Source organism: Coregonus lavaretus (assembly GCF_964263955.1).
Source record: "Coregonus lavaretus genome assembly, chromosome: 3".
Classification (NCBI taxonomy): domain Eukaryota; kingdom Metazoa; phylum Chordata; class Actinopteri; order Salmoniformes; family Salmonidae; genus Coregonus; species Coregonus lavaretus.
Genome location: NC_139990.1, coordinates 50,554,246 through 50,572,106, shown reverse-complemented (window position 1 = coordinate 50,572,106; position 17,861 = coordinate 50,554,246). Strand labels below are relative to the sequence as shown.

Here is a 17,861-nt window from a genome sequence, read left to right as displayed (position 1 = left end):
ATCAGATGACCTGGCCTCCACAATCACCCGACCTCAACCCAATTAAGATGGTTTGGGATGAGTTGGACCGCAGAGTGAAGGAAAAGCAGCCAGCAAGTATTCAGCATATGTGGGAACTCCTTCAAAGCATTCCTCATGAAGCTGGTTGAGAGAATGCCAAGAGTGTGCAAAGCTGTCATCAAGGCAAAGGGTGACTACTTTGAATAATTTGTTTAACACTTTTTTGGTTACTACATGATTCCATATGTGTTATTTCATAGTTTTGATGTCTTCACTATTATTCTACAATGTAGAAAATAGTAAAAATAAAGAAAAACCCTTGAATGAGTAGGTGTGTCCAAACTTTTGACTGGTACTGTATGTATTTGATGAAGAAAGTGGTCGATCACTTGTCTAGATGTGTTACTCTAAATCAATCAATCAATCAATTTTATTTTATATAGCCCTTCGTACATCAGCTAATATCTCGAAGTGCTGTACAGAAACCCAGCCTAAAACCCCAAACAGCTAGTAATGCAGGTGTAGAAGCACGGTGGCTAGGAAAAACTCCCTAGAAAGGCCAAAACCTAGGAAGAAACCTAGAGAGGAACCAGGCTATGAGGGGTGGCCAGTCCTCTTCTGGCTGTGCCGGGTGGAGATTATAACAGAACCATGCCAAAGGCCTCGTTTGTCAATAAATCATTAAGGTCAAAGCTAATATATGCAAACCCCACAAACCTTCTATTTTTATTTTTTTATTTTTTGGGGTGGTAGATCAGCTTTAATATTGCAGAGAGATTGTAGCTTCCATCAATGTAATTGTCTGCATCATTTCCAACCCCCTTCTCTTTGTGTTTGTCTTTCCTGTCTTTCCTCTTCCAGGTATGAGATCATGCAGTCCTGCTGGCTCCCTCCTTCCCAACGCCCCTCCATTGCTGAGGTATTCCTCCTCCTCTCCTCCCTCTTGGCCGCTGAGCGAGGGATGTCCCGAAGGAGTGTGGGAGAGGACGAGGAGGATGAGGACGAGGAGTATGAGGAAGGGAGAGGAAGAAGAGGAGAGAGCGAGGAGTCATTTGAGAGACGGTGGGATTCTCTCCGTCCTCCTGCCTTCCAAGCTGCAGCGAGTGAACGACAGAGAGTGAGGGAGTATGGGAGGGATGACAGGGGGAACTCCTACCCTCTATTGGACCCCGTGGGGAACTGCATCACCCCATCCTCCACAGAACTCGACGACATCCTGACAGTCACGGAGACCAGCAAAGGGTTAAATTTCGAATACTTCTGGGAGAAGGCCCATGCGAGGCGGGGCTACCAACCCCTTCCTCCTCCCCAGCCCATCCCGACGGTCAACCCCTCCCACAGACAATCTCTGGACACACCCACTGTTGTCCCGGTGATAAGTGCACGTAGCCCCTCACTCGCCAGCGAGTACTTCATCCGATTGGAGGAGCACACCCCTCAGGATAAGTCCCCATCTCTTAAAGGGAAAACGCACTCTTTCCGTTCTGACTCGTTGTGTCCTGGAGATCTGGAGCTAGTGGAGATACGCAGTGGAATGCTGGGGAAAGAACGCGCACCGTACAGTTCTGATGAGGAGTACACTGGGCGAGGTGGGAAATCCATCCAGACCGTCCGATCCAGCGAGGTCCAGCTAAGGGTCCCCAACACTGGGGTGGCAGAGTTCAAAGACACCTCCAGTAGAGTGACTGACTTCTCTGTGGTGGATTTAGGAGATGATGATGAGGAGGAGGGGGGTGAAGGAGACAGAAGGTCATCCACTGGTTCTCAGGCTCCTGTCCTCCCTCCCAAGCCCCGTTCTATGTCAATCTCCTCGGGCAACCATCTCCACTCGCGTCCCCTCCCTGCGCCTCCGTTGGGCTACCACCGAGTAGGGCTTGGACTGGGTCACTATTCCATGAGTGGTAAGATAGAAACGATGGACCCTCTGATGGGCAGCTGCCTGCCATCATCATATAATCACTTAGGGTTCCACCGTCCTCGTCAGACCATGCCCCCCTCCCCGTCACTCTCCCCCTCCCTACCCCAGTCCAGCCACCCCATCTACCCCACTCCCCAAACATATCCTCCCCCTCTCCCACCCCACTACAAGCCCCAAAGGGGCCTGTATCACAGCTATGGTGTAGGTAGCTACTCCAGATACAGTAAGCCCCAGATGTACTCTCAAAGAGACCCACTATCCTGTGACTACTCAGACCGACAAGGTGGTGTACGGCGCGCAGCATCCTTGCACAACACAAAGGGAACATCCAATTTCCGCTCAAAAGACTATGACTCTCCCGTACGACGCCAGAACGTATTTCGCCCTGTTTACCGTAACATATCCCGCTCCGAGTCCGGGGTCCCCAGAATTGAGAGGCACTCATCCTCCAGTCCCACCTATTCAGATGAGGATGACTCCCCCTTTATGTCCCCTGAGAAACCAAGTGGGGGAGGGACGACCGTCCTGACCTCTAGCGTGTCAGAGGATACGGACCCGGCCACAGCCGAGCTCTTCTCCAGGGGTATGAAGAGGACCCAGTCGCGCCTAGCCACCATCCTGCCTGCCATCTGGAGGGAGGACGCGGAACTGCAGGCGGATAGCGGAACCGACGCCAAGAAATCCCCCATGCACCTGTTTCTGACTGAGATCTCTAGTGTGTCAGAGTCAAATGATGCCAAGTCCGAGGAGGGAAGGACCTCATGGGAGAGAGAGACAGAGCGGGAGAAGAAAAGGGATGGGGAGAGCTCAGGGAACTTCCTCCAGCCCTTGAGAGGGGGGATGCGTCGGTCCCGGTCGCTGGTCACAGAGCTGGGCTCTGCAGAACAGACATGGGGGCCAGACAGAAACACACAGATGGGGACAGAGGTGGAGAGGGTGAGGAAAGGATCCATCCAGAGAGATCTATTCCTCACTGAGATCACAGACATAGGAAGGACAGATGCAGACATGGAGGGAGATCCGGAGAGAGACCCGGTGAAGTTCCTCCACCCTCCTGGCTCCAGATCGCATCCCTACACCTACACCTATACCAGCGCCCCCGGCCTCCCGTTCTACGCCGAGGCCGAGGAGGCATACTCCAGGGGCATGAGGAGATCCCGATCCCTCCTCTCCGAAATCACTGTGGGGAGGCAGGAGTCAGAGTCACAGGAGATGGAGAAGGAGACGCAGAAGGGAGAGATGACCAGAGAGGAGTTCCTGAAGGAGATCCAATCAGCAGAGACCTTTTTGACGGAGATCATATCGAGACAAAACGCAACCGCCTCCAACAAGCATTGCGAGGACTTGTCTCAGTCACCCACTCCAATGTCACCAGAATACGAGTCAATATGCATCGATCCTGACTCCTCTCAGACCATCAGATTCCAATCAGAGAGTTCCATACGTGCGTCAAACAGAGGCAAAGACGATGTAGCACCGGAGGCCATTTACGCCCAAGTGACCAAACGTGCAAAAAAGAGTGAGATAAAGGTCACTATACGGCCTGAGATCCCAGTACTGCAAATAGGATCAAATAAGCAGTCTGTCAAAAAGGAAGAGGAATCTCCCACAGACATGACCTGCCTCAACGACTCACCCAGCTCACTCACAGATCCCACCGCTGACACCAATTCTCACCCAGACTCTCAGCCCCAGCCTGGTGATTTTGTGTTCTCAGAGATAAAGCCCAAAAACGGCCTCCTCCTTGACCAAACGTCCCCCAGTACGAAAACAGAGGAGGACGTTTCAGTAGGTCCAGCCTTACCTGTAAGAGAAACACAGAGAGTTAGAGATAGGGTAGAGCTCTCAAGACAATCACAAGTTCAGTCTTCATCTCAGGACAGTGTTACTGGAGAAGTGGTAGAATCTGAAAAGAAACCCTGTGATGATGAGTCACCTATTTCTGTAGATGAGACGGAGAGCAGGGGTCAGAATAATGTTGGGAAAAGGAATTGTGAGAGAATGAAAGGTGATGCTGAGGTCAGAGATACAGGGCAAGGATGTCAGAAGCAGGAAGTTGTTGATGAAATTTTACATGACTTAAAAACAGAGACATCAGAAACAGATAGAGCATGTCAAATTGAATCTAAAGATCACAAGGAAGAAGGGTCAGAGAGTTCAAAAGGTTGTGACAGTCAAATGAAGAGCGACACATCACATTGTTCTAATGGTCAGTCACACAACCCAAATGTTGAAAGCTATTTAGAAATCAACAGACAGCATTCACAGATCAACCAAGAAGGAAGGTCAGACCCAAGTCAAAAGAGCCCTGCAGCCGCTCCCACCACCCCAGACTGGGACTCATCCTCTGACCTCTCTCTCTCCACCATGACCCCCTCAGACTCATTCCTCTCATCTTTGACCCCCAGTTCAGCCGACTGTCTGACTCCAGGTGACCCGTGTGTTGGAGGGGAAATACCAGGTGGTTGGAGGGTTCTGGGGACAGAAACCCCCCACAGAGACTCTGCCTACTTCTCTGACAGTGACTGGGAAGGGGAGGGGCTTAGCAGGAAGGGCAGTGATGGACTGGGCGTGACCAGACCCAGCAGCGGACGAGGTGGAGAGAGGGGGACACTGACAGGAATAGAAGAGAAGACAGAATTGGAGGATGAGGGAGAAACCGGGGGAAAGAGTCCCTTGAAGAGGATTTCAAATAAGGGAATTGACATTGAGAGGGAAAAGGAGACAGTTCTTGAACAGAATGCTCATGTGCAGGATATCTCTCAAAACAGTGATGGTGGATATAAAGACAGGTCAAGTATTCAAGAGAACGATCTCAGTCTGAATGAAGTAGAACATAAAACAGGGCTAGAATCAGAACAGAGAGAAGATTCTGGAATATTCCACAATGAGAGGGGAGAGTCAGATGAAAAGAGGCTAGTCCATCCGCGACTACTGTCTGATAACTCACAGAGCAAGGATAACAATGAGTTTATAGCTAAGCTGTTCTCTAATTTAGATGATGAACCTCACAAAGGGTTCCCTTACAATGATGGAACTCAAATTGGTAATCATTACACAGAAGGTGTGATTTCTCATGTGGAGTCAAATGATTTTAGATTCCATGATTCCACAGACAAAGACTTGACATTGCCTTCTAATAATACCACTAAGACAGATTGTTTGAAATCAATATCTGGCATTCAGACAAAGGATAACAAACTTGAGAATGAAGAACTTCCAGGTATTGAAGAGAGAGACAATGATCATTCCGTAAATGACACTACGGAACCAGTGACAGCGTCACACGGTGACCATGATAACAGAGAGTCCAGGCTATCTAGGTTCTACGGTATTCAAACCAGCGAGGTCAAACTCAGTGACGATATTCCGGTAGTACTGGAGCCCAATGATGGAGAGAGCACCAATGACGAAGAGAGCAAACTGGCCTGTTCTTTCTGGGCCGAGGGGGACACTGAGGGGTCTGAAAGAGAAGAAGGGCAAGGTCTGGAGATTCAACACACAGACGCCAATGAGCTTGGCCTGAGAAACCTGTGTTACTCAGAGGAGAGCGAAGACGAGAGGGCCAAGGCCAAATCAGAGACAGAGAAACAGCTTGCCGCTGGAGAGCTGTGTAACGCCATGAAGGAGAAATCTCCTCAGAGAGGACCAGTGACAGGGAGCCAGAGTGGGTCTTTGAGCAGGGATGGGTCTGCTGAGACTGTGGACAGGGAGTCGTCAAAGGATCTGGAGTTGAAGGCTAAAGAGCTGTGGAACACTTTGGAGGAGGACGAGGGGAGAGGGGGAGGAGCGGTGAGGGGGGAGTTCGACTGTCATCGCTTCCAGCAGGGAGACCTGCACCTGTGGCCATCGGAGAACGATCAGTGGGCCTCGCCGGAGAACAGAAACCAGGAAGCTGAACTCGGGTTGGAATTCTTCTCAGGGTTCGGAAAGGCCTGGGAGGAGAGGGAGCAGCTGGTGGTAGGCCGGGAATTCTGGGAGGCTGAGGAGAACGATGAACTGGCGGGGAGTGAGCCTCATCCAGCTGTCCTCCAAGATAGTGAAGATACTTCTAATGACGAGAGGCAGGGACGGGCAGCCTACCTGGAAATAGAGGGAGAGTTGTCCCAGAAACAGGCTCTCTACATTAGCATTGACAGCCAACTATCCCAGGCACTAGATGTACAGCAAGAGGAAAATATAGAAAATCCAGATAGGTTTGACGATGATGAGCAAAATGTTGAAGGTAATCAGCTAGCGGTTGAGGTCGAAAACCGAGAAATCCCAGAGCATGAGACCTTTGCAAGAGGGAGGGAGCAGTTCAGGTCACTCACGGAGACGGGTGGAGACAGTGAAAGTCAAACTGCATCTCTTCTAAACGACTTGGAGGGAAACATTGCTCTAGACGAGGGAAATCAGAACAGGTTGAATCATCTCAGTGAAGTCCAAATGGAAGAAGGGGCAATGGCCGAAAATAACATAGAAAAAGAACAGGACTTTGAATTAGACAACCATCTTGCTCCCACAGTAAAGAGTATACATTTGGGTGTATCTATCTGCCTCACTGGAGTACCACAGGTAGATTTGTCAGGATTAGAAGATATTGCAAGTATACGCATTGAAGAAGCTGCCTCTACTCACCAGCTTGTGGGGGAGGACAGAGAAGGGGGAGTAGTCATTGTAAACACAGGTGTGGATTTGAGAGATATATCTCTTCCATGTGACCCTGTGTCTTATCCCAATGATAATGACTTGGAGGATATAGCCTCTTGTACAGATATGTCTGGTTCACAAGGAGACAACTTTCAGTTCAGTTCTGTAGACTTTCCTAGCCCTCCTCCTAGCATAGACCTTGATACGCAAGAAGACAGGTTGCAGAGTTTGGATGATTCTTTTCCTAGTCCCCCACCTTCTGTTGTAGAAATAGAGGACGATAGCGGTCTTATAAACCTTGATGATTTAGGCTCAGATTTCATTACCAGTGCTGAGACAGACCCACCAATGCCCCCCACTCCTCACACTGATATCCCAGAGCCGCCCCCCTTACCACCCACCACAACCCACAGCAGAGGGATCTCTGCAAACCTCGACCTTTCACCTGTGCATCCAACACTTCCATTATTCTCAGACGAAAGCCAGAACCAGAGCCGCCTCACATCCAACATGTCCGAGGATGACAGAAATAACCTGTCCCAGAAAAGCACAACCACCGCCACCACCCTCCCGTCATTCCCCCAGAGTCCCCTCAACACCATCCCGGAGATGTTGATCTCTGAGTGGAAGGATTTGGACGAGGAGCCTTTGGAGGATTTTGAGAAACTGGAGCAGCTGTGCTGCATATCCGGGGATGAAGAGGACACCCTGGGTGACCTCTTCCTGGGGAATCTGGAGCTGTTGGATTCTATGAAGAAGGCGCCTGAGCAGAAAGCTAAGAGCGCTGGGGAGAGTGATAAAGGTGAAGAGACCTTTGGGACCTTCATTCCTGAAGGGAAGAGGAGAGTGGAACTGAAAGATGAAGTTGACGGAATCTCTGAGAGCGCTGACTGGCTGGCCAGGTTGGCTCCATCGGCAGTCCAGGATATCCCAACTGGGGCCAAACTTTCACCTCAGGAGGAGAAGTGTGAACTACAGTTCCCATCAGCCCTTTCACCATGTCATTCTCCTGACTCCAAGGACCAGAAGTCACTTTCCAAGATGCCCACTAAAAATGGCCTAATGATGCAGGTGAGCATTAGCCTTGCGTTTTAACCCCAAGTTGCACAACTTTGTACATGTATGAAAGTATAAGCCTACACAATTTACAATATCAATTTTCCTGAATATGTTTTAACGTTCATACCACTATTATCTGTTTCCCTTTCTTCAGGTGTGTGAGGAGAGACTGCAGTTCTCTCTCTGTGAGAATGTTAAAACGAACATCCTTCGGGGGGCGACAGTGAGCGACAGCGTCATTCTCCGCCCATGGGGGGACGAGCCCTTAAATGGGAGCGGAGACACAGTCAGTGTGAAGGATGTAGGAAGGTATGCGCTCTCTATCACAGGAGGTTGGTGGCACCTTAATCGTTGAGGAGGGGCTCGTGGTAATGGCTGGAGCGGAATAGGTGAATGTCATCAAATACATCAAACACATGGTTTGATGCCATTCCATTGGCTCCGTTCCATCCATTATTATGAGCCGTTCTCCCCTCAGCAGCCTCCACTGCTCTCTATGTATTTTGAGATTTATCAAACTATTGTGGTGAATGATGACAGACAGACAGATAATAAAAGAAGAGGTCTTTTTTTCTGTTCTTAGCGAAGAGGAGCCGGACCCCGAACCCAGTTCTGAATCCCAGAGTGAGTCTGATTCGACTGACAGTGAACCACTGACTGTGATCGAGCAGCCAGAAGTTACACCCCTTCAGCCTGTGGCAAACCAAGCAATGAAAGGTACCTCCAGACTTTTTTTGTGTGTGAAGATTTTTATGAAATAGGATGCAGCATTGTTCACATTCACCTGCTCTGCAGGTGTGTAAATTGTGTGTGTAAATGACATGTTCTAATGGATAGATTGCTTTTTGACACAATCTTTCATGTCTCAATTTTTTATCTATTCCTCTCTTTTCTTTTACAGCCAAACTGGCTCGCCTGTCCCTCTCCCTCTCCCTCCCTCCTCTCCCTCTTGCTCTCCCTCTCTCCTCCAGTCCCAAGGGAGGGTTCAGGGAGGGGGGGCTACACAGAGACAGGAGTGGGAGACGGAGGGGTGTGTCCACAGGAAGTGACCCCGATGAGGATGAGGAAGAAGAGCAGGAAGACGAAGGCTCCAGGAGGGTGATTGTTGTCACGGAAACAGACGTTGGCAAAAGGGTGGGGCTTAGGAGTCTGCTGAAGTCGCCAAGGGAACCGATAGACAAAGAGAAAGACAGAGGGAGAAATGTCTCCTTTTTTGATGATGTCACTGTCTATCTCTTTGATCAGGTGTTTGTTTAGTTTTTTCCCCCCTCATATATTGAGTCAAGTTACTCACTTTCACTATATTGGATGTACATGTACTGTCTCAGCTCTGTTTCAGTCCCTGACTCTTCATCTCTGTTTCTGAAACAGGAAATTCCAACCAGTGAGCTGAGTAGTTCCACCCCCACTAGTCCAGCTCCAGCTCCAGCTCCTGGCAAAAGCACTAAATTAGATTTACATGGTACGTACTACGTATGCATGTATGTTGCTATTAGAAACCATATAACGGTCCTGTACATCATTCACTTCTGAGAGCGAATAGAAAACGTTTGATGAAATCACTACAATAGCGAGCACCTATTGGAAAGCTCCCATCTGATCCCCACCCACTGAAATTGAGAACACCTCACACCAACCCTTTTTCTAAATATTCACCCCCAAAATGTATCTCTTGTAATTATCCCCTGTATAGACCCCCTGGTTCGATTCCAGGCTGTATCACAACCGGCTGTGATTAAGAGTCCCATAGGGCGGCGCACAATTGGCCCAGCATCGTCCGGGTTTGGCCAGTGTAGGCCGTCATTGTAAATAAGAATTTGTTCTTAACTGACATGCCTAGTTAAATAAAGGTAAAATACAAAAATAAAAATCCCCCACACACTGTGACATGGGGAATTGAGTGGGGACATAAATATGGTGCTCAACAATGCACGTCTAAATGTGTTTTCCACCCTATCTCCAGAAGCCGTCCGCTCTCAGTCTCTCCCACTGATCGCTTCATTTCACAGAATAATGAGAGTTTTGGCTGATCCCCTCTGGGTGTTTTGAATAGACTGTATATAGAAAAGCATCAACACCAAAATAATATACTTTCATGATCTTTGTCAGCATGCAGAGTTGAACAGTTCAAAGCTTTGCAAGGAGAGAAAGTGTATTTTTAACTTGGGAGTGTGGGCCTTTTTGTGCTTCGGTTCTGCAAGAGGATGTTTGTACACACATATACAGTATATTAACTAATGATATACCATTTATGTCAAAAAAATTATTACATATATTTTAAATAACATTTACTGTTTTATGCTTTTGTTTATGTTTTATGTTGCAGGGGTCAATTCGATTTTATGAAATGTGTTATAATGTATCCCCTGAATTTAAATGGAATTTTCTCCAACCCTAGTACAGTATGATTTTGTATGTCATAGTTGTAGTACAGTAATTCCGTAATTCCCTTACTTACACCATGCTCCTGTCTTTCTACCAGGAGCAAACAGCAAAGGCAAAGACTCAAAAAGAAAAGGGGACTTGTCAGTCAAACCGAGGTCGCCCATGGGGGCCAACCCAGTGACATCCTCGCGTTTTACCGTCAGCCCAGCCGATGATCCCCACTTGGTGTGAGGCAGGGTTCCGGAATCCTCAGAGTTGTTCTGTAACCCTCAGAACAGGAACCTTCTGAGAGTGGCCAGTGGATTCCCACCCCAACCATAACCATTCTCAGAGGCTATTTTTTTATCGATCAGGCAACGGAAAGAAAAGACTCCCGTTCTAGAAGCTGGACACATTCCAGGTTTTACCAGCTACCGGTCCTTGTACGAGAAAGGTTGTTGATACAATAACTCCTCCCTTTGCCACTGTATCCAAGGGTCGATTTATAGACACTGGCTGGAAGTGGTTGATGGCAAAGGCAGTTTGTCCTAGGCAAAGAAGAGTCTGGAGCTTTGTAAAATCTGAAACGCATTTGACGGCTATGCAATGGGAGTCATTGTGTACCAGCTTACCTTCTCTTTACCTGCTTCTTTCGGTTGTCTTTACCCAGTATGTACTGGGGGATGCACTTTCTTTTAGTCATGTATCTGTCTATGTGTAAGCTTGGATTTAAATCTTAAGTTTGTAAAAAACGATTTTCATTGCAGTAAGTCATATTTGTAGGCAGCAGTTGGGGCCAGAAAACATCCTAACTAAGTATTTGAGCATACTCATTCAACATTTGTACAAAGATAGTGATACAAGTGTATACAATATCATTTTAGAGCTGTTTAATTTAGATGTATTCTTAGACTGCACGAAAAGATGAAAACAAGCTGTTTCTATATACTTTTATTCTAAAAGACGATGTCTAGCTATTATTTATTTAATTGATTATTTATTTATTTAAAAATGATTTCCATGCTATGTAAATATTGTTTGGGAAACCCTGCTCTAATGTATCTATAACATGTTTCAATATTTTCTAATATGATTCAATGTATAGTTGTCTTGTCATAATTTTACTTTGTTTGAGGACAATTGATGTAGCTTAGCATGATAAAATGGAAGCTTCTCATCGGTAAATATCTCCAAAAGTTAATGTATTTGTTGATTTACATTCATTTTCTACTAATAACAACCCATCATGCAGTCAAGCTCCAACTAGTCCCTTTGTTTAGTCTGTTTCAACATCCGTTTAAAACCTGTATTGTTTAAAGAATGGGTTTCATGGGATACTGTATAAAACCAGGGGAAATAAAAACAACATAAAAACTGTGAAACATTTATTGAACTGTTTTATGAAAATAAATTGTACTGTCTTATATTCTTAAGTCAGAGTATTCCTTTTGCTGTCAAATGAGACTGGACTGGTGTTCAAACAGTAGGTCTTCTCTAGATGCTTTATTGCCTTTTGTCTGAAATGAAGGATCAAACTACTGTATTATGTAGCTAACAATGGATGGCTCAAGGGATGTTGCATAACAATAGCTAATCTTATTTCCCATCCCCCATCTCTGGTTATGGGGGCCTGATGCCTATTATGAAATTGGGATAAAGGATGGTCAAGGATAGGTTGAATAACTAATCTCCAAAATACACTACTCAAAGTAAAAGACAGAATGACTTGCCATTGAATATAGAAAGCATTAAGACTGGAAATATGAGTGAGATGAAGACCATTCACATTTATCCATGTCTGATAGTGGCCTGTACTACGGATAAAAACAGCAATTCCCATAAAGCCTTGCTCAAGACTCAACATAACGTCACAAACCTCTGACCACCCATTGGATTATTTATGATGACGCATTTCGTCTGCGACTCGCTACAGAGGCAACGTTGATAACACAAGCAAACATTTGTAAACGTCGAACGCATTTCGAAAGTTGTTGGATTTGTAGCTTTTCTTTTGACGGCAGGAGTTTCAAACTCCAAAGGTAAGTTCTCATATGTTTGTGCCGTATAATTTCAGCTAACTTGCTAACGTTTCCCTGTTATTTAACTAGCTAGCTAGATTTAGCTAGCTACCTGCTATTATAGCCACGGTTATCCAGCGAGGCCAGCTAAAGTTAGCTAGTTATAAATGAATAAATTAAAACCCATAGTTAACTGTTTTTATGGTAAAGATTCTAGATTCTCTCATTTGGCCTTTGCACACATTTTTGCTCTAGGTAATTTACACTGTGTTGCGCGCTCAGCTGTGGGCTAGCTAGGAATTTACTTTCCATATCCCTCCCAATGTCACATAGCCTTGTCCCACATTGTCGTTCCTTTCCTGCAGATGTCTCTGGCCGATGAGCTCCTGGCTGATCTGGAGGAGGCGGGGGATGAGGGGGAGGACGGGCTGTACCCGGGGGAAGAGGGGGAGAGTGATGGGGAGGCGGGGGAGGGACAGGTAGAGGGAGGTTTGGAGGACATCCCAGAGGAGATGGAGGTGGACTACAGCGGAGCTGAGAGTGTCTCGTCCATCGCTAAACTACGCAACAGCAAACAGGTCAGGGTAGTGTGTGTGGAGCTGCGTACCGTCAATATACTACAACAGGGTTTCCCAAACTCGGTCCTGGGTGCATGTTTTAGTTTTGCCCTAGCACTGCACGGCTGATTGAAATAACCAACTCATCAAGCTTTGATTATTTGAATCAGCTGTGTAGTGTTAGGGCAAAAACCAAAACATGCACCCAAGGGGGCCTGGACTGAGTTTGGGAAACCCTGTTCTAGAACAAATAAGTTATTTCCCAAGGTTTGTTTTGAAAACCCACAATTTATTTGTTTACAGTTCTCAGAGATCATGGACAAAATTGCAATCTATGTTGAGAAGCAGCGCAAGAACTCTGAAGGTGATTATTTACTGTTTTATGTTTTTGTTGTCACATACACCGAATAGGGTTATTTTACAGGGTCAGCCATAGTAGTACGGTGCCCCTGGAGCAAATTAGGATTAAGTGCCTTGCTCAAGGGCACATCGTCTGATTTTTCACCTAGTCTGCTCGGGCAGCTCTATAATTGGCTGTTTGGATGTCTCGTTCTGGGGTTTATGTTCCACTCTGAGTACAATGGATTCTGATTCTACTTGAATGGTTTCTGATCCTCCATCTTGTGGTTTTACTGACTCTCCTCCCTTTCTCTTCAGTCTCCGGTCCAGTGGAGGCAGACCCAGAATACAAGCTGATCGTTTCTGCCAATAACCTCACAGTAGAAATTGAGAACGAACTGAGTGAGTCCACTATGTCCATAAGTGATTGTGTGTCAATATGCCGCTGTAATTTGCTTGCGTTGCATTATGTCTAAAGTTGTCATCTTTGTTTGTCTTTGCATCAGACATCATTCACAAGTTTGTCCGTGACAAGTATTCCAAGAGGTTCCCTGAGCTGGAGTCTCTGGTGCCCAACTCTCTGGACTACGTCCGTACTGTCAAGGTGAGCTTAAGTTTGAGGATAATTCACCTCCAAATCAAAATGTGTCTACATTATTTAAACTCTGTCAACTATTAATTTCCCTCTGTTCCCTGCTGTTGAGCTGAACACCATGTTTGTGTGTGTAGGAGCTGGGGAACAACCTGGACAAGTGTAAGAACAACGAGAATCTGCAGCAGATCCTGACCAACGCCACCATCATGGTGGTCAGCGTCACAGCCTCCACCACACAGGGGTAAGAGCAGGGACACACATCACAGCCTCCACCACACAGGGGTAAGAGCAGGGACACACCTCACAGCCTCCACCACACAGGGGTAAGAGCAGGGACACACATCACAGCCTCCACCACACAGGGGTAAGAGCAGGGACACGCATCACAGCCTCCACCATACAGGGGTAAGAGCAGGGACATATCACAGCCTCCACCATACAGGGGTAAGAGCAGGGACACATCACAGCCTCCACCACACAGGGGTAAGAGCAGGGACACACCTCACAGCCTCCACCACACAGGGGTAAGAGCAGGGACACATCACAGCCTCCACCACACAGGGGTAAGAGCAGGGACACATCACAGCCTCCACCACACAGGGGTAAGAGCAGGGACACATCACAGCCTCCACCACACAGGGGTAAGAGCAGGGACACACATCACAGCCTCCACCACACAGGGGTAAGAGCAGGGACACGCATCACAGCCTCCACCATACAGGGGTAAGAGCAGGGACATATCACAGCCTCCACCATACAGGGGTAAGAGCAGGGACACATCACAGCCTCCACCACACAGGGGTAAGAGCAGGGACACATCACAGCCTCCACCACACAGGGGTAAGAGCAGGGACACATCACAGCCTCCACCACACAGGGGTAAGAGCAGGGACACATCACAGCCTCCACCACACAGGGGTAAGAGCAGGGACACATCACAGCCTCCACCACACAGGGGTAAGAGCAGGGACACATCACAGCCTCCACCACACAGGGGTAAGAGCAGGGACACATCACAGCCTCCACCACACAGGGGTAAGAGCAGGGACACATCACAGCCTCCACCACACAGGGGTAAGAGCAGGGACACATCACAGCCTCCACCACACAGGGGTAAGAGCAGGGACACATCACAGCCTCCACCACACAGGGGTAAGAGCAGGGACACATCACAGCCTCCACCACACAGGGGTAAGAGCAGGGACACATCACAGCCTCCACCACACAGGGGTAAGAGCAGGGACACATCACAGCCTCCACCACACAGGGGTAAGAGCAGGGACACATCACAGCCTCCACCACACAGGGGTAAGAGCAGGGACACATCACAGCCTCCACCACACAGGGGTAAGAGCAGGGACACATCACAGCCTCCACCACACAGGGGTAAGAGCAGGGACACATCACAGCCTCCACCACACAGGGGTAAGAGCAGGGACACACATCACAGCCTCCACCACACAGGCGTAAGAGTAGGGACACCTGGGGATGATTCAGTTGGACAGGTCCACCAATGGGACCGAGAACCTATTCGGTGGAGTACAAATTGACATAATGTTCAGATAGAAATATGATAAATAGACCTTACATTATATACACAACAGGGAGCCTTAACATCCATTTGGTTGCAGACCACCTTTCCATATATTGTTTCTATCTCAATGATGTTGAAATATCAACATTACTTATTTCTAGGACGATGCTGGGTGAGGATGAACTGAAGAGGTTGGAAGAGGCCTGTGACATGGCGCTAGAGCTGAACCAATCAAAACACAGGATCTATGAGTATGTGGAGTCCAGGATGTCATTCATCGCTCCTAATCTGTCAGTCATCGTTGGAGCCTCGACCGCAGCCAAGATCATGGGTCAGTGATTATGATGATTTGTTTTTGTATATAATTTACAGGATTCTCACATAATGATAATCTCGTCTTCTTCCTCCCTGTGGTGGTAGGTATTGCTGGGGGCCTGACCAACCTGTCTAAGATGCCAGCCTGTAACCTGATGCTACTGGGAGCCCAGAAGAGGACCCTGTCAGGGTTCAGCAGCACCGCTCTGCTCCCACACACCGGCTACATCTACCACTGTGATGTGGTCCAGACTCTACCCCCGGTCAGTGTACCACACTTGGAGCTGTGTTCCCAAGAGCTTTGTTTGACTGTGGCTTTACCTAAGCTAACAAGAGTTATCTCTGTGTTGTTATAGGACCTGAGGAGAAAGGCAGCACGTCTGGTTTCAGCTAAGTGCACCCTGGCATCCCGAGTAGACAGCTTCCACGAGAGTGCAGACGGCAAGGTGAGGGCTGGAAGAGGGAAGAAAAAATGGATATATAAACGTCTGTTATATATTAACTCTGGTCTTTTTTTCTCTCTCTGCAGGTGGGCTATGACCTGAAAGAGGAGATTGAGAAGAAGTTTGATAAATGGCAGGAGCCTCCACCAGTGAAGACTGTCAAACCCCTGCCAGCACCGTTGGACGGACAGAGGAAGAAGAGAGGAGGACGGAGGTATTTACTTTAGGGATGTGTAGATAACTGTGGTCCTGAGTTGTAATTTCTTTCTAAGTGCAATGTTAAACAGTATTGGTGGTCTCATCTCTTGTCTGTCCTTGTCCAGGTATCGTAAAATGAAGGAGCGTCTGGGTCTGACAGAGATCAGGAAACACGCCAACAGGATGACCTTTGCAGAGGTCAGAACATCTAATCTATCTTTCAGGACAGCTGTTTACTATATTTTACTTTGTTTAATTACAATAAATATGTATTGGTCTTTTTAACCAACCACCCCCTCTTTGTCTCTGTTTCTCTCAGATTGAGGATGATGCGTACCAGGAGGACCTGGGTTTCAGTCTGGGCCAGCTGGGGAAGTCGGGCAGCGGCCGCATCAGACAGGCTCAGGTCAACGAGGCCACCAAGGCCAGGATATCAAAGTCCCTACAGAGGAAGCTGCAGAAGCAGAACATGACGTACGGAGGCAGGTCCACAGTTGGCGGCAGGTCCACAGTTGGCAGCAGGTCCACAGTCGGCGCGAGGTCCACAGTCGGCGGGAGGTCCTCGGTTAGAGACAACTCCTCAGGAACCAGCTCCAGCGTAGCCTTCACTCCACTACAGGTAGGCCTAATTGGTTTTGTTTTCACATGAAAAAAGCTACAGGTATTTGGTTGTATTATTTCAACAAACAAAGCACTTAATCACCAGTAATGTGAGCATTGACCAGCAGGCGTGGCCTCCTTGTTTCTGTTTGTGGTGGAATTGTACTGTAATTCAACTCTGTTCCTCAGGGGCTGGAGATCGTGAACCCGCATGCAGCAGAGAAGAAGGTGGCTGAGGCCAACCAGAAATATTTCTCCAACATGGCAGAGTTCCTCAAGGTCAAGAAGGAGGGAGAGGGAAAGTGAGGAGTACACATACAATTCATCATACACACCATATACTTCCACACAGCGAAGCTGATATACAGACATACCAACTTGTATTTCAAAATGAATGCACAGATGGGGAGTGACACACATAAACACTGACTGATGGAAAAGGCCTCATTGCATAACCATGGGGAGAAGATCGACCATGACAGTGAAGAAAAATGTATTATTTAGATTGTATATTTGTTTTAGAGCATGTTGTGCTTTTTTCAAAAACATTTTGACTCCATTTTAATAAAATGAAACTAATACTGCCATGTCTCATTACTGAATGTATACAGTGCATTCTGAAAGTATTCAGACCCCTTGATTTTTTCCCCCCCACATTTTGTTTACTTTACAGACTTATTCTAAAATGGATTTTTAAAATGTTCCCTCAATCTACACACACTACCCCATAACGACAAAGCAAAAACAGGTTTTTAGAAATGTATACAAAAGTGTGTGTGTGTGTATATATACAGTACCAGTCAAAAGTTTGGACACCTACTCATTCCAGGGTTTTTCTTTATTTTTACTATTTTCTACATTGTAGAATAATAGTGAAGACATCAACTATGAAATAACATGGAATCATGTAGTAACCAAAAAAGTGTTAAACAAATCAAAATATGTTACATTTGATATTCTTCAAATAGCCACCCTTTGCCTTGATGACAGCTTTGCACACTCTTTGCATTCTCTCAACCAGCTTCACCTGGAATGCTTTCCCAACAGTCTTGAAGGATACCACATGCTGAGCACTTGTTGGCTGCTTTTCCTTCACTCTGCGGTCCAACTCATCCCAAGCCATCTCAATTGGGTTGAGGTCGGGTGATTGTGGAGGCCAGGTCATCTGATGCAGCACTCCATCACTCTCCTCCTTGGTCAAATAGCCCTTAGACAGTCTGGAGGTGTTTTAGGATCATTATCCTGTTGAAAAACAAATGATAGTCCCACTAAGTAGGTGTGTCCAAACT

The 17,861-nt window shown here is 47.1% G+C and overlaps 2 protein-coding genes across 2 annotated transcripts; both read left to right on the top strand.

Annotated features, from left to right (window-relative positions):
- Nucleotides 1-6,898: 6,898 nt before the first annotated feature.
- Nucleotides 6,899-10,225, top strand: lmtk3 (lemur tyrosine kinase 3; the record flags this gene model as incomplete). Its single annotated transcript, XM_084150376.1, has 6 exons — nucleotides 6,899-7,621; nucleotides 7,764-7,918; nucleotides 8,193-8,326; nucleotides 8,511-8,854; nucleotides 8,981-9,071; nucleotides 10,092-10,225. 6 exons carry the CDS (start codon nucleotides 6,899-6,901, stop codon nucleotides 10,223-10,225), a joined length of 1,581 nt encoding a protein of 526 aa, XP_084006502.1.
- Nucleotides 10,226-11,894: 1,669 nt separating this feature from the next.
- Nucleotides 11,895-17,156, top strand: LOC311113345 (U4/U6 small nuclear ribonucleoprotein Prp31). The gene is made up of 13 exons (XM_084156560.1): nucleotides 11,895-12,012; nucleotides 12,357-12,569; nucleotides 12,852-12,912; nucleotides 13,206-13,289; nucleotides 13,394-13,491; nucleotides 13,617-13,723; nucleotides 15,178-15,347; nucleotides 15,437-15,594; nucleotides 15,688-15,777; nucleotides 15,861-15,988; nucleotides 16,098-16,170; nucleotides 16,292-16,591; nucleotides 16,762-17,156. The coding sequence occupies exons 2-13, from the start codon at nucleotides 12,357-12,359 to the stop codon at nucleotides 16,876-16,878; spliced, it is 1,599 nt and encodes a 532-aa protein (XP_084012686.1). The 5' UTR covers nucleotides 11,895-12,012; the 3' UTR covers nucleotides 16,879-17,156.
- Nucleotides 17,157-17,861: the final 705 nt, after the last annotated feature.

Excerpts from the sequence above, each read along its gene's own strand:
- LOC311113345 (XM_084156560.1), top strand. The coding sequence starts at position 12,357 with ATGTCTCTGGCCGATGAGCTCCTGGCTGATCTGGAGGAGGCGGGGGAT. Across the intron at positions 12,570-12,851 it reads AACTACGCAACAGCAAACAG|TTCTCAGAGATCATGGACAA; the intron begins GTCAGGGTAGTG and ends ATTTGTTTACAG. Across the intron at positions 12,913-13,205 it reads GCAGCGCAAGAACTCTGAAG|TCTCCGGTCCAGTGGAGGCA; the intron begins GTGATTATTTAC and ends CTTTCTCTTCAG.